General features: G+C 46.1%; 1 protein-coding gene across 1 annotated transcript in view; it reads right to left on the bottom strand.

The window, feature by feature from the left end:
- The window catches only part of camkk1a (calcium/calmodulin-dependent protein kinase kinase 1, alpha a), a 161,897-nt gene that overhangs the window by 65,472 nt on the left and 81,264 nt on the right, over positions 1 to 15,161 (bottom strand). Inside the window, 1 exon segment of the mRNA XM_034178982.1 lies at positions 12,469 to 12,602. Coding sequence (XP_034034873.1) covers positions 12,469 to 12,602 — 134 coding nt within the window.

The following is a 15,161-nucleotide window of genomic DNA, read 5'->3' on the forward strand; positions in this document are numbered from 1 at the left end:
TAATCATATCTTAGATCTTGTTCTGACTTATGGTATGGAAATAGAAGACTTAACAGTATTCCTTGAAAACTCCCTTCTGTCTGATCATTTCTTAATAACATTTACATTTACTCTGATGGACTACCCAGCAGTAGGGAATAAGTTTCATTACACTAGAAGTCTTTCAGAAAGCGCTGTAACTAGGTTTAAGGATATGATTCCTTCTTTATGTTCTCTAATGCCATATAACAACACAGTGCAGAGTAGCTACCTAAACTCTGTAAGGGAGATAGAGTATCTCGTCAATAGTTTTACATCCTCATTGAAGACAACTTTGGATGCTGTAGCTCCTCTGAAAAAGAGAGCTTTAAATCAGAAGTGTCTGAACTCCGTGGTATAACTCACAAACTCGTAGCTTAAAGCAGATAACCCGTAAGTTGGAGAGGAAATGGCGTCTCACTAATTTAGAAGATCTTCACTTAGCCTGGAAAAGAGTCTGTTGCTCTATAAAAAAGCCCTCCGTAAAGCTAGGACATCTTTCTACTCAACCCCAGGTTTCTTTTCAGCACTGTAGCCAGGCTGACAAAGAGTCAGAGCTCTATTGAGCTGAGTATTCCATTAACTTTAACTAGTAATGACTTCATGACTTTCTTTGCTAACAAAATTTTAACTATTAGAGAAAAAATTACTCATAACCATCCCAAAGACGTATCGTTATCTTTGGCTGCTTTCAGTGATGCCGGTATTTGGTTAGACTCTTTCTCTCCGATTGTTCTGTCTGAGTTATTTTCATTAGTTACTTCATCCAAACCATCAACATGTTTATTAGACCCCATTCCTACCAGGCTGCTCAAGGAAGCCCTACCATTATTAATGCTTCGATCTTAAATATGATCAATCTATCTTTGTTAGTTGGCTATGTACCACAGGCTTTTAAGGTGGCAGTAATTAAACCATTACTTAAAAAGCCATCACTTGACCCAGCTATCTTAGCTAATTATAGGCCAATCTCCAACCTTCCTTTTCTCTCAAAAATTCTTGAAAGGGTAGTTGTAAAACAGCTAACTGATCATCTGCAGAGGAATGGTCTATTTGAAGAGTTTCAGTCAGGTTTTAGAATTCATCATAGTACAGAAACAGCATTAGTGAAGGTTACAAATGATCTTCTTATGGCCTCGGACAGTGGACTCATCTCTGTGCTTGTTCTGTTAGACCTCAGTGCTGCTTTTGATACTGTTGACCATAAAATGTTATTACAGAGATTAGAGCATGCCATAGGTATTAAAGGCACTGCGCTGCGGTGGTTTGAATCATATTTGTCTAATAGATTACAATTTGTTCATGTAATTGGGAATCTTCTTCACAGACTAAAGTTAATTATGGAGTTCCACAAGGTTCTGTGCTAGGACCAATTTTATTCACTTTATATATGCTTCCCTTAGGCAGTATTATTAGACGGCATTGCTTAAATTTTCATTGTTACGCAGATGATACCCAGCTTTATCTATCCATGAAGCCAGAGGACACACACCAATTAGCTAAACTGCAGGATTGTCTTACAACATAAAGACATGGATGACCTCTAATTTCCTGCTTTTAAACTCAGATAAAACTGAAGTTATTGTACTTGGCCCCACAAATCTTAGAAACATGGTGCCTAACCAGATCCTTACTCTGGATGGCATTACCCTGACCTCTAGTAATACTGTGAGAAATCTTGGAGTCATTTTTGATCAGGATATGTCATTCAAAGCGCATATTAAACAAATATGTAGGACTGCTTTTTTTGCATTTATGCAATATCTCTAAAATTAGAAAGGTCTTGTCTCAGAGTGATGCTGAAAAACTAATTCATGCATTTATTTCCTCTAGGCTGGACTATTGTAATTCATTATTATCAGGTTGTCCTAAAAGTTCCCTAAAAAGCCTTCAGTTAATTCAAAATGCTGCAGCTAGATTACTGACGGGGACTGGAAGGAGAGAGCATATCTCACCCATATTGGCCTCTCTTCATTGGCTTCCTGTTAATTCTAGAATAGAATTTAAAATTCTTCTTCTTACTTATAAGGTTTTGAATAATCAGGTCCCATCTTATCTTAGGGACCTCGTAGTACCATATCACCCCAATAGACCGCTTCGCTCTCAGACTGCAGGCTTACTTGTAGTTCCTAGGGTTTGTAAGAGTAGAATGGGAGGCAGAGCCTTCAGCTTTCAGACTCCTCTCCTGTGGAACCAGCTCCCAATTCAGATCAGGGAGACACACACCCTCTCTACTTTTAAGATTAGGCTTAAAACTTTCCTTTTTGCTAAAGCTTATAGTTAGGGCTGGATCAGGTGACCCGAACCATCCCTTAGTTATGCTGCTATAGACGTAGACTGCTGGGGGGTTCCCATGATGCACTGTTTCTTTCTCTTTTTGCTCTGTATGCACCACTCTGCATTTAATCATTAGTGATTGATCTCTGCTCCCCTCCACAGCATGTCTTTTTCCTGGTTCTCTCCTCAGCCCCAACCAGTCCCAGCAGAAGACTGCCCCTCCCTGAGCCTGGTTCTGCTGGAGGTTTCTTCCCTGTTAAAAGGGAGTTTTTCCTTCCCACTGTAGCAAGTGCTTGCTCACAGGGGTCGTTTTGACCGTTGGGGTTTTACATAATTATTGTATGGCCTTGCCTTACAATATAAAGCGCCTTGGGGCAACTGTTTGTTGTGATTTGGCGCTATATAAAAAAATTGATTGATTGATTGAATCCTGTCATCCAGGGGTGCGAAGGACCGTGGCAGTTGTCCGGCAGCGCTTCTGGTGGGCGTCTATGGAGGCCGACGTCCGGGAGTATATCCAGGCCTGCACCACCTGTGCCAGGGGCAAGGCAGACCATAAAAAGTCCCAAGGACTTCTTCAGCCGTTACCCGTGCCTCATCGCCCCTGGTCCCACATCGGCCTGGATTTCGTCACGGGCCTCCTGCCGTCCCAGGGCAACACCACCATCTTCACGATAGTGGACCGATTCTCCAAGGCGGCCCACTTCGTGGCCCTCCCGAAGCTCCCAACAGCCCAGGAGACAGCAGACCTCCTGGTCCACCACGTCGTCCGTCTGCATGGGATACCCACCGACATCGTCTCAGATCGTGGTCCCCAGTTCTCCTCACACGTCTGGAGGAGCTTCTGCAGGGAACTGGGGGCCACCGTGAGCCTCTCGTCCGGGTACCATCCACAGACGAACGGACAGGTAGAGCGGGCCAACCAAGAACTGGAACAGACCCTCCGCTGCGTAACATCCGCGCACCTGACGGCCTGGAGTAACCATCTGGCCTGGATCGAGTATGCGCATAACAGCCAGGTGTCTTCTGCCACTGGCCTCTCCCATTTGAGGTGTGTTTGGGTACCAGCCCCCATTATTTCCCGTGGTGGAGGGAGAGGTCGGTGTGCCCTCGGTCCGGGCCCACCTTCGGAGGTGCCGTCGGGTGTGGCGCACCGCCCGTTCTGCCTTGTTGAAGGCCCGGACGAGGGCCAAGACCCATGCAGACCGCCGGCGGTCCCCGGCCCCTGCATACCAGCCCGGGCAGGAGGTGTGGTTGTCGACAAAGGACATCCCTCTACAAGTACAGTCACCAAAACTGATGGACAGGTTCATTGGACCCTTCAAAATCCTCAGGGTCCTCAGCCCTGCCGCAGTGAAGCTCCAGCTCCCGGCTTCACTGCGGATCCACCCGGTGTTCCATGTTTCCAGGATCAAGCCTCACCACACCTCACCCCTCTGTGCTCCCGGTCCGGCGCCGCCTCCTGCCCGGATCATTGACGGGGAGCCGGCTTGGACTGTGCGCCGGCTCCTGGACGTCCGTCGAATGGGCCGGGGGTTCCAATATCTGGTGGACTGGGAAGGGTATGGACCCGAAGAACGCTCCTGGGTGAAGAGGAGCTTCATCCTGGATCCGGCCCTCCTGGCCGACTTCTACCGCCGACACCCCGACAAGCCTGGTCGGGCGCCAGGAGGCGCCCGTTGAGGGGGGGTTCCTGTTGTGTGGGCCGCCAGAAGAGGTACTGCTGGCCCACCACCAAAGGGCGCCCTGCCTGAAGTGCGGGCTTCAGGCACGAGAGGGCGCTGCCGCCACGGACACAGCCGGGAGTGACAGCTGTCACTCATTAATTCCTGACAGCTGTCACACATTCTTCATCAGCACACTCCATAAAGACCAGACGTCATCTCCACCTCGTTGCCGAGATATCGTACTTCATTGTAGGTAATATCCTCAGCCTTTTTGTGTTTATCTGTAATCTGTACATTGTGAGTGTTTGCAGGCGTACCGGTCCCTTGTTTTGTGGAAGCTGAGTGAGTGCAGGACGGCACTCTTTTTCTCTGAGGGATCACTGCAAACACATCAGCATATTGAGTGAGAGGTGGAGGTGGCATTCCCACCCGTTGTTGTTACGTGGTGTACACACACCCACACTTGACTGTCTTTGTTCTCGCCAGCAGACCAGATCCGACAGTCGGGGACGGTGATCACCTGGAATTCGGGACTTGGCGGCTCCAGTATTCTCTGGGTTCGGTGGCGAAGGAAATCGTGTGGTTCCGGTTCATCTCAGGACAGACGTCTTCTATCCTCGAGCCTGCCCACACGTCACCTTTGTGATTTGACTGTAATTATATTCTGAGATTGTCTGTATATTCGTTGTGCACGTTTCACAACATTAAATTGTTACTTTTTGGCTCATCTATTGGCCGTTCATTTGCGCCCCCTGTTGTGGGTCTGTGTCACTACACTTTCACAACACGTTGCAGGCATCCATTTCAAAATGAGCAAATATTTGCACAAAAACAATAAAGTTTATCAGTTTGAACATTAAATATCTTGTCTTTGTGATGTATTCAATTGAATATAAGTTGAAGAGGATTTTAAAATCATTGTATTCTGTTTTTATTTACATTTTACACAACGTCCCAACTTCATTGGAAATAGGGTTATGCAGCTCTACACCGAGTTTAAGCAACTCGAGACCAGGTTTTTGCTCCCCTTTGCCGCAGTATGCTGTGGCAGACTCAAAAAATTAAACGTTTAATTTTTTTTCAGCGTAGAGCACTGGACGCAGAAAGTGCGCAGTTTTTAAGCAAGTCTATGCAACACTCTGCTGCTGTATGCAAATCTACACAACACTGCACTACTGTACACCAAGCGTCCACAATTCTGCACAACCCTCCGTCAAATCTGCGCAATTTTCCAGCTTACGCGATACACATCACAACGCAACTGTATGCAAGTCCTGTGTGAAAGGGGTTTAATGTGTACATTTTTAATTCTGGTAGATTCATTCAGCAAAATTGAAAGTTGAAAGGTTTCCTGATGTGAAACAAGAAATACAGTTGCATGTAAAAGTTGGGCACCCCTGTTGATTTCATGATTTTCCTTTATAAATCATTGGTTGTTGGGATCAGCAATTTCAGTTAAATATATCATATAGCAGACACACACAGTGATATTTGAGAAGTGAAATGAAATTTATAGGATTTACAGAAAGTGTGCAATAATTCTTTAAACAAAATTAGGCAGGTGCATAAATTTGGGCACCCCAACAGAAAAAAATACATCAATATTTAGTAGATCCTCCTTTTGCAGAAATAACAGCCTCTAAATGCTTCCTTCCAATGAGAGTCTGGATTCTGGTTGATTCTTCTTTACAAAACATCTCAGGTTTGTTGGTTTTCGAGCATGAACAGCCCGCTTAAAATCACACCACAATTTTCAATAATATTCAGGTCTGGGACCTGAGATGGCCATTTCAGAACATTGTACTTGTTCTTCTGCATGACTGGCTTAGTAGATTTTGAGCAGTGTTTAGGGTCGTTGTCTTGTTGAAAGATCCAGCTCCGGTGCAACTTCAACTTTTTCACTCATGAACACTGTTCTCAAGAATCTGCTGATACTGACTGAAATCCATGTGACCCTCAGCTTTAACAAGATTCCCAGTACCTGCACTGGCCACACAGCCCCACAGCATGATTGAACCGTCTCCAAATTTTACTGTAGGCAGCAAGTGTTTTTCTTGGAATGCTCTGTTCTTTTTCAGCCATGCATACCGCCCCTTGTTATGTCCAAATAACTCAGTTTTAGTTTCATCAGTCCACAGTACCTTATTCCAAAATGAAGCTGGCTTGATCAAATGTGCTTTAGCATACCTCAAGTGACGCTGTTTGAGGTGTGTACACAAAAAAGACTTCCTCTGCATTACAGCATCATACAGCATCTCCGTGTGCAAAGTGCGCTGTATAGTTGAACGATCCACAGAGACACTATCTGCAGCAAGATCATGTTGTAGGTCTTTGGAGCAGGTTTGTGGGTTGACTATGACTGTTCTCACCATCCTTCACTTCAGCTTATTTGAGCTATTTCGTGGCCTGACACTTCGGACCTTAACTAGTACTGTGCCTGTGGTCTTCCATTTCCTCACTATGTTCCTCACAGTGGAAACTGACAGCTGAAATTTCTGAGATAGCTTTTGTATCCTTCTTCGAAACTATGATGTTGAACAATCTTTGCTTTCAGGTCATTTGAGAGTTGTTTAGCGGCTCCCATGTTGCCACTTATTAGAATAGATGCAAAGAGGGGAAACATTTGCAAATGGCCACCTTAAATACCCTTTCTCGTGATTGGATTCACCTGTGTAAGGAGGTCAAGGGTCAATGAGCTTACAAAACTAATTTTGTGTTCCAATAATTAGTGGTAAATGTATTCAATAAAATGACATGGGTGCCCAAATTTATGCACCTGCCCAATTTTGTTTAAATAATTATTGCACACTTTCTGTAAATACTAGAAACTTCACTTCTCAAATATCAATGTGTTCGTCTGGTAAATGATATATTTAACAGAAATTTCGGATCCAGAGAACCAATGATTTATAAAGGAAAATCATGAAAATTATCAGGGGTGCCCAAACCTTTACATACAACTGTATATTTCTTAAAATATGAAGAAATATGACACAGTGCTAAGCTATTTTCTTTGATTATTCGATAGTTAAAAAATTTTAATAAAAAAATTTGAATATAAAAAGGTATTTAAAGCAGACGCTTTTCTTGTAGTTACGGCAGTAACAATTGAAAAATGTGTAGCTTTATTTGGTTAAAAACAAAAAATAGGTCGAACAATTTAAAAAATAAAACGTTCAGCTCGACAGTGATTGATTGAACGTCCTGCAGCTAACACCTAATGTATGCTGATAAACTTCAGCAGAGCACTAACATCACATATAATTGTTAAATTACTCACTCACCTCAGACAAATTTGCAGAAACTTGTTGCTCAAACTCATTAATCTTTTGGTTATGACTCGCAGACTGAGAGTTAAACTCTCGCCTGTATGCGAGAGGCTGACGTTTCATCTCTTGAACACTAGATGGCACTCCTGCTCTGAATACATGAAACACTTTCAGGATGGTCACTGGTGCTTTTCATTTACAAAAACTCAACACAAAACGACCAAAAAAAATTAATAAACATACTTAATTTACTCATACTTGAAGTCAGTCTGGGTAAATCGTCTCATCCTGGCTGGTTTTGTCTTTTTGCTCCAGTTAAAAAAAAAATCCTTGCATTATTAAATGTTTGATTCAGGATGTGACAGAGTGTCCACCTTCCCCCAGTGCATCCGCTGAAATAAATAAACAACGGCTTTGCAAATATCAGCAACAGAACAGGCGTCTCACAAACTTACATGAACAGCAGTGACAATCAGTCCCCTCAACTCAGAATGCTCCCCGCCCCCAATCCCAACAGCAAACCGGTTCACACACACAGACAGCCACTTCATAGAAGAGTTTTCCTGGATCGAAAAACTCAGCGGGTGTTATCGCGATTTGTCAGTGGAGTCTAAATTTTTACCGTCTGCCAAAATTATACCATGTACCGATTAAACTGGCTATACCGTGCAGCGCGACTCATAACTTTTAATGTCCACAACAAAGTAAACCATTAGGAGAATCACTGCACAGTCACCAAAAAATACTTTTTCATTTTTTTTTGGAGCTTATTGGCAAATAAAATAACCAGGAAATGTTCACCACGCGCTCCCCCTCGAACTGCCAACTTATCGTGGTGGGGGAGTTTGCGTATCCGGATGATCCTAGGAGCCATGTTGTCGGGGGCTCCGTGCCCCTGGCAGGGTCTTCCATGGCAAACAGGTCCTAGGTGATGGGTTAGAATAAGGGCAGTTCAGAAGCGCCCATGACCAATACAAAATCAAGGACGGAGATGTCGCCTGGTATGGCGGAGCTGGGGCCCCACCCTGAAGCCAGGCCTGGGGTTGGGGCTCGCGCGCGAGCCCTGGTGGTCAGGCCTTAGCCCGCGGGGCCCGGCAGGGCTCTGCCCGAAAGAGCAATGTGGGCCCGCCCTCCTGTGGGTTCACCACCTGCAGAGGGGGCCATGGGGGTCGGGTGCAGAGAGGACTGGGTGGCAGTCGAGAGCAGGTAGCCCGGCGGTCCGGTCCGCGCTCGCAGCCTTTGGCTGTTGGGATGTGGAACGTCACCTTCCTGGGGGGGAAGGAGCCTGAGCTTGTGCGGGAGGTTGAGAGGTAACAACTAGAGATAGTCCACGCACGGCTTGGGCTCTGGTACACAACTCCTGGAGTGGGGATGGACGCTCGACTTTTCTGGCATTGCTCACGGGGAGAGGTGGCAAGCTGGGGTAGCATTGCTTATTGCTCCCCAGTTCAGTCGCCATGTGTTGGAGTTCACCCCGATGAATGAGAGGGTCGTGTCCCTACACCTTCGGGTTGGGGACAGGTCTCTCACTGTTGTCTCGGCCTATGGGCCGAGCGGTAGTGCAGAGTACCCAACCTTCTTGGAGCTCCTGGGAGGGGTACTAGATAGTGCTCCGGCTGGGGACTACATTGTTCTCCTGGGGGACGTCAACGCCCGTGTGGGTGGCGATAGTGAGACCTGGAGGGGGTGATTGGGAAGCATGGCCTCCCCGATCTGACCCAAAGTGGTGTTTAGTTGTTGGACCTCTGTGCTAGCCACTGTTTGTCCATCACGAACACCATGTTCGAGCACAAGGGTGTCCATAAGTGCATGTGGCACCAGGACACCCTGAGCCGGAGGTCGATGATCGACTTTGTAGTTGTATCATCTGACCTTCGGCCATGTGTCACGGACACTCAAGTAAAGAGAGGGGCTGAGCTGTCGACCGATCCTCACCTAGTGGTGAGTTGGATCCGCTGGGAGGGGAGGAAGCCGGTCAGACCTGGCAGGCCCAAATGTATCATGAGGGTCTGCTGGGAACGACTGGCGGAACCCTCTGTCAGCGAGGTCTTCGACTCCTACCTCTGGGAGAGCTTCTCCCAGATCCCGGGGGAGGTTGCTGACATGGAGCCCGAGTGGACCATGTTCTCCACCTCCATTGTCGATGCAGATGCCCATAGATGTGGTCGCAAGGTCTCTGGTGCCTATCACGGCGGCAAACCCCAAACCCGGTGGTGGACGCCGGAAGTAAGGAATGCCGTCAAGCTGAAGAAGGAGTCCTACTTGTCTTTGTTGGTAAGTGGGAACCCGGAGGCAGCTGACAGGTACCGGCAGGCCAAGCGTGCTGCAGCCTCAGTGGTCGCAGAGGCAAAAACTCAGGTCTGAGAGGAGTTCAAGGAGGCCATGGAGGACTATCGGTCAGCCTCGAAAAAATTCTGGCAAACTGTCCAACGCCTCAGGAGGCGGAAGCAGCTCTCTGCCAGCCTTGTATATAGTGTGGGTGGGGAGCTGTTGACCCTGACTGGGGATGTTGTCGGGCGGTGGAAGGAATACTTCGAGGAGCTCCTCAATCCCATCGTCACGTCTTCCGAAGAGGAAGAAGATACTGGGGACTCAGAGGCAGACTCGTCCATCAACTAGACCAAAGTCACTGAGGTGGTCAGAAAGCTCCTTGGTGGCAAGGCTCCTGGGGTGGATGAAATCCATCCTGAGTACCTTAAGTCTCTGTATGTTGTGGGACTGTCCTGGTTGACACATCTCTGCAACATCGCGTGGCGGTCGGGGACAGTGCCTCTGGATTGGCAGACCAGGGTGGCGGTCCCTCTGTTTAAGAAGGGGGACCAGAGGGTGTGTTCCAACTACAGCGGGATCACACTCCTCAGCCTTCCTGGTAAGGTCTATTCCAGAGTACTGGAGAGGAGAATTCAACCGATAGTCAAACTTTGGATCCAGGAGGAGCAGTGTGGTTTTCGTCCTGGTCGCGGCACACTGGACAAGCTCTACACCCTCCATCTGGTGATCTAGGGTTCATGGGAGTTCGCCCAACTAGTCCACATGTGCTTTGTGGATATGGAGAAGGCATTTGACTGTGTCCCTCGAGGCGCCCTGTGGAGGGTGCTCCGGGAGTACAGGGTCATTTGCTAAGGGCTATCCCGTCCTTGTACAACCACAACAGGAGCATGGTTCGCATTGCCGGTAGTAAGTCAAACCTGTTTCCAGTGCACGTTGGCCTCCGACAGGGCTGCCCTTTGTCACCGGTTCTGTTCATCACCTTTATGGACAGAATTTCTAGGCACAGCCAGGGTGTAGAAGGAGTCCGTTTTGGGAACAACAGAATCTCATCTCTGCTGTTTGCAGATGATATGGTCCTGTTGGCTTCGTCAAACCAGGACCTTCAGCGTGCACTGGGGTGCAGCTGAGTGTCAAGTGTCCGAGATGAGGATCAGCACCTCCAAATCCGAGGCCATGGTTCTCGACCGGAAAAAAGTGCCTTGTCCTCTTCAGGTTGGTGGGGTGTCCTTGCCTCAAGTGGAGGAGTTTAAGTATCTTGGAGTCTTGTTCACGAGTGAGGGATGGATGGAGCGTGAGATCGATAGACGGATTGGTGCAGCATCTGCAGTGATGCGGTCGCTGTATTAGACAGTCATGATGAAGCGAGAGCTGAGCAGGGGGGCAAAGCTCTTGATTTACCGATCGATCTATGTTCCGACCCTAACCTATGGTCATGAGATTTGGCTCATGGCCGAAAGAACAAGATCGCAAGTACAAGCAGCCGAGATGAGTTTCCTGCGCAGGGTGGCTGGGCGCTCCCTTCGAGATAGGGTGAGGAGCTCGGTCACTCAGGATGAGCTCGGAGTCGAGCGGCTGCTCCTCCAAGTCGAAAGGAGCCAGCTGAGGTGGCTCGGGCATCTTCTCCGCATGTCCCCTGGACGCCTCAATAGAGAGGTGTTCCAGGCACGTCCCATCGGGAGGAGGCCCCGGGGAAGACTGAGGACACGCTGGAGGGACTACGTCTCTCAGCTGGCTTGGGAACGCCTCGGGGTTCCCCCAGAGGAGCTGGGGGAGGTGTGTGCGGATCGGGAGGTCTGGGCGGCTTGGCTTGAGCTGCTGCCCCCGCGACCCGACCTCGGATAAGCGGAAGAAAATGGATGGATGGATGGATGGATGTTCACCACGTGAGTAAAAACCTGGATTTCTGGTAAATTCCTAGAAAACTTTCATCAATGCTGACTAAGGCACTTGTCCCCTGATCACTCAGTTCAGAGGGCTGGCCACCTCTAGGAAGAGTCCTGGTGGATCTGAACTTCTTCCATTAAACAGATGATGAGGTCCACTGTGCTCATTGGAACCTTCAAAGCAGCAGAAATATTGCGGTACCCTTCTCCTGATTTGTGCCTCGCGGCAATCCTGTCTCAGAGGTCTATAGATGATTCCTTTGACTTCATGCTTGGTTTGTGCTCTGACATGTACTGTCAACTGTGGGACCTTATATGTAGACAGGTGTGTGCTTTTCCAAATCATGTCCAGTCAACTGAATTTATCTCAGGTGGACTCAAATTAAACTGCAGAAACATCTCAAGGATCATCAGTGGAAACAGGATGCACCTGAGCTCAAATCTGAGCTTCATGGCAAAGGCCGTGAATACATGTGATTTCTTAGTTTTTTTATTTTTTAATAAAATTGCAAAAATCTAAAAAAAAAAGAAACTTTTTTCCACATTGTCATTATGGAGAATTGTGTGTAGAATTTTGAGGGGGAAAATGAATTTAATCCATCTTGGAATAAGACTGTAACATAAAATGTGGAAAAAGTGAAGTGCTGTGAATACTTTCTGGATGCGCTGTATATTCGAAAGATATGATTCTATATTTCTGGCAAAGTCGAGCAGCCTCAGCATCAAGCTGGTTTTTCCGACGGACTGATTCCCTGAGCTGACATCTCGACCATGGCTGCAGTGGCCTCGCCATCTGCCTGAGTTTGGAAAAACACTGATGTTATTGTGGGGGAGTACTGAATTATATCTTTAAATCAGCTCTCACTCCATCATAAACAATCAAACAACAAAAAAGTCACACAAAAACAACAAAAAGAATAAAAAAGGGCAAATCCTTGACTAACTTTCAGACTGAAGCTGAGAGACAACAAACAATGAGAAGTTATAATGAGAGAGAACAGAAAACACACAGTGTTATGTATCATGTAGAACCACTGCCACCTCCCCCTCCAAAAATTGACATGCACACACGCACACACTTACCTCTATCAGTCTAACAATGTTCACATGATCAAGTTTTTTAAGAATGGCGATCTCCTGGTAAACCCTCTCCAGTGGTCCTAAGATCTTTGGCTGACCTCCCTGAGCGGCCTTTGGGCCTCTTGGGGGTGGGCGACCTGTAAACCAGCACACAAAGCTTTACTAGACCATGGTAAATTATGACCATGAAGAAAATTATCATCAAAAACTGTATGAGCATGTACTTTATTTATACAACCCCAGTTCCAATGAAGTTGGGACGTTGTGTTAAATGTAAATATAAACAGAATACAATGATTTGAAAATCCTCTTCAACCTATATTCAATTGAATACACCACAAAGACAAGATATTTAATAAAAAAGAAGAAATAACTGGTGCAGCACAGAAATAAGTGCAAAAAGTCTTTAATAAGGTGCTGAAAAAAAATGTTCAAAGGGACTGACGTTTCGATGTGAGAGTCACATCTTCCTCAGAGTCCTGCACAAACAGAGATGGTACAGCATGAATACTAATAAGAAGCACGTTCTTTCAAAAGGGCATAACCATCACTCAAAGGGCACAACACTCACTCAATTAGTAATCAATTCATGATTAGAAACACACTGTCCCAAAACACACATGACTAAACCCAAACAACCAAACAAGATATTTAATGTTCAGACTGATAAACTTTATTGTTTTTGTGCAAATATTTGCTCATTTTGAAACGGATGCCTGCAACACGTTTCAAAAAAGCTGGGACAGTGGTATGTTTCCCACTGTGTTACATCACCTTTCCTTCTAACAACACTCAATAAGCGTTTGGGAACTGAGGACACTAATTGTTGAAGCTTTGTAGGTGGAATTCTTTCCCATTCTTGCTTGATGTACGACTTCAGTTGTTCAACAGTCTGGGGTCTCCGTTGTCATATTTTGCGCTTCATAATGCGCCACACATTTTCAATGAGCGACAGGTCTGGACTGCAGGCAGGCCAGTCTAGTACCCGCACTCTTTTACTACGAAGCCACGCTGTTGTAACACGTGCAGAATGTGGCTTGGCATTGTCTTGCTGAAATAAGTAGGGACGTCCCTGAAAAAGACATTGCTTGGATGGCAGCATGTGTTGCTCCAAAACCTGGATGTACCTTTCAGCATCGATGGTGCCATCACAGATGTGAAAGTTGCCCATGGCATGGGCACGAACACGCCCCCATGCCATCACAGATGCTGGCTTTTGAACTTTGCACTGGTAACAATCTGGATGGTCTTTTTCCTCTTTTGTCTGGAGGACACGATGTCTATAATTTCCAAATTTGAAATGTGGACTCATCAGACCACAGCACACTTTTCCACTTTGTGCCCACGCGGTAAGATCCTTTACACAATGATGTCAGTTTTTTTCCTGAGGGATCAAAGGTCACATGTAGAAAGTTCTCCAGATTCTCTGACTCTTCTGATTATATTATGGACTGTAGATGATGGAATCACTAAATTCCTTGCAATTGAACATTGAGAAACATTGTTCTTAAACTGTTGGACTATTTTTTCATGCAGTTGTTCACAAAGTGGTGATCCTCACTCCATCTTTGCTTGTGAACGGCTGAGCCTTTTGCGGATGCTTCTTTTATACCCAATCATGACACTCACCTGTTTCCAATTAACCTGTTCACCCGTGGAATGTTCCAAACAGGTGCTCTTTGAGCATTCATCAACTTTCCCAGTCTTTTGTTACCACTGTCCCAGCTTTTTTGAAATGTGTTGCAGGCATCCATTTCAAAATGAGCAAATATTTGCACAAAAACAAAAAGGTTTATCAGTTTGAACATTAAATAGCTTGTCTTTGTGCTGTATTCAGTTGAATATAGCTTGAAAGGATTTGCAAATCATTGCATTTTATATAACAGCTGAGTGGATCCTTGTGATTTGATTGGTGCTTTGTATGTCACACGACATAGATTAATTCATCCCATTTGTGTTGCATTGCATTTAGAGTGCGGCTCGGTTCCATTTAGAGTGCAAATTTGGTTCCATACGTTTGGTACCATTGCACTCTCACGTGCACACGCACATGCACGGCATCGCGCACACACACACAAGTGATCACGCATACACAAGTGCGCACGAGTATGCGTGCACGTGCATGTACGCGCACGCACACACAAAACCAATCCACTGTGCTGCCTGTTAGCAGGAAGAGAAAGAAAACCTGGACTCATTTCTGACGTGACTTTTTTTTTCGCTGCACTGAAGAGGTACAGCTGGACCGAGCCGGCTGCGTAGGCGTGCGCGCGCACGGGACAGTGACATCATGGTTTGATTGAGTTAAGTGACACTGCTACACACACACACACACACACACACACACACACACACACACACACACAAACACAAAATCCACTCCCTGTAAGCCATCTGGATGCATCAAGAGCTGCTAACATGAAACACTGATGTGATTTTTGGCTGAACTGAGGAACTACACAAAATCTTTTTTTTTTTTTTTAATGGAAGTCAGAAGTCAGTGCACAGCATCACTGGACTACACGTCACAGTGGAACACCAAAATGTAAGTCCCTTTTCTGTTGTTTATAAATTAATAAAATATCAAATGACAATTATCTATTTTAGCCGTTATATAAAACAAATAATGAATGTTTATGAGTTCAATGGTACGAATATTTCATGAGGTGAAAGCTGGATGGTTGAATGGTATGTTG

This window comes from Thalassophryne amazonica, chromosome 9 (genome assembly GCF_902500255.1).
Source record: "Thalassophryne amazonica chromosome 9, fThaAma1.1, whole genome shotgun sequence".
Classification (NCBI taxonomy): Eukaryota; Metazoa; Chordata; class Actinopteri; order Batrachoidiformes; family Batrachoididae; genus Thalassophryne; species Thalassophryne amazonica.